Source organism: Schistosoma mansoni (genome assembly GCF_000237925.1).
Source record: "Schistosoma mansoni, WGS project CABG00000000 data, chromosome 5 unplaced supercontig 0198, strain Puerto Rico, whole genome shotgun sequence".
Taxonomy (NCBI): domain Eukaryota; kingdom Metazoa; phylum Platyhelminthes; class Trematoda; order Strigeidida; family Schistosomatidae; genus Schistosoma; species Schistosoma mansoni.
The window spans coordinates 122,524-123,913 of record NW_017386019.1 but is presented as its reverse complement, the minus strand read 5'-3'; the positions used below and the strand labels follow the sequence as shown (position 1 = coordinate 123,913).

Sequence of the window (1,390 nt, the reverse complement as noted above, 5' to 3'; positions counted from 1 at the left end):
ATCAGAACAAAATATAAGAAAAGTTAATAGTTAACAACAACTGCCCTGAGAGTACCTTTAGACAACTGACAGCTACTTTCCATGTGTGCTAAATTCTATCCTCATTAGAACTTCTGGTTTTTTTTACTAACCTATAATATTTCAAAAAGGGGTTTTGTGGAGATTTTAGTAATTTTATATAGTTGAGATCATGAGTGAATAAAGCTAGACCACTATAGAAAACCTGAAAGTACTAAACGGCTGTTTCGTTGTAGTATGAGTTCGAATCCCGCCAGCGGGATCATGGATGCGCACTTTTGATAAGTCCCATACTTTAACGAAACAGCCGTCCAGTGATTCCAGGTTTTTACATGGTGGTCTAGCTTTATTTAACCCATGAACTCAACTATTAGATTGTTATTATTACTATTTGATATGTACATCAATCCATTTATTTAATATTCACAAGTCCCGTCTACATTATAACTTAACTACAATGAAATCATCTATATATAATCCACAATATATCAATCTATTCAAATCATGGTCTGATTTAAGTAAAACAATTGATTACCCTCAATTAACAAAATATATATCATTGCCAAATATATATTTATCTGAACAAATATCTATGTATCCAAATGAAATGTCTAAAAATGATAAATCAATTCAATCAATTTCACCGCGTAAAGTTAGTTTCATTAAAACAATTCGTCAATTTATTTCAAGATCAGAACAAAAAAAACTATTATTTAAATGTGTACACATACCTGTAACAGAATTTACTACATTTTCTGATATATTTGCATTTGGGTAAGGTTATAAATAACTTTAACTCTGGTGTATTCCTAAGAGAACGATATATATTTATTTACTTATTTAAACACATAAATATTGGTACAAGGAAGCACCAGATACATATGCGCCACACAAATCTCATTCGATTTGTGTGAGGGCTGTGGTACTGCCCAGGTCCCCAAACTGAAACAAGTGGTTTTCTTAGGAGACCACACCCGAGCCTTTGACCTAAAGGTCTAATCCACAAGGCAGTCGAACATCGTGAGGAGATACAGTCCCATGATAGTCGGTGACCAACGATTGATTCATACGCCATTTGTTCCATCAGGATACTGGAGCCAATGTGCAACATTGGTTTGGAATCAGGGTTTTCCAACTACCCTAGATGGATTTTCCGTGTCCACCAACCCGGTTAAAGCGCTGAACATTCGCTTTTCGTCCCCTCATTTCGTAACAACAGTAATGCCACGAGAAGGCATTGAGTAGGGCATCCCTGACAGAGGCTATATACGCGTGGCCATGTGAGAGCATTTGGAGAGGGAGAGCGGACACTCCCCACTCTCGGCCGTACCAGGGCATTTGGGGGCGATAAGTAAGGTTAAATTCATATAAA

At 36.5% G+C, this 1,390-nt stretch overlaps 1 protein-coding gene across 1 annotated transcript; it reads left to right on the top strand.

Annotated features, from left to right (window-relative positions):
• Positions 1-286: 286 nt before the first annotated feature.
• Smp_198260 (serine/threonine kinase) lies at positions 287-796 on the top strand (the record flags this gene model as incomplete). Its single annotated transcript, XM_018791064.1, is given in 2 exon segments — positions 287-376; positions 380-796. Coding segments are annotated over 2 exon segments (507 nt in total).
• Between the last annotated feature and the right edge of the window lie 594 nt (positions 797-1,390).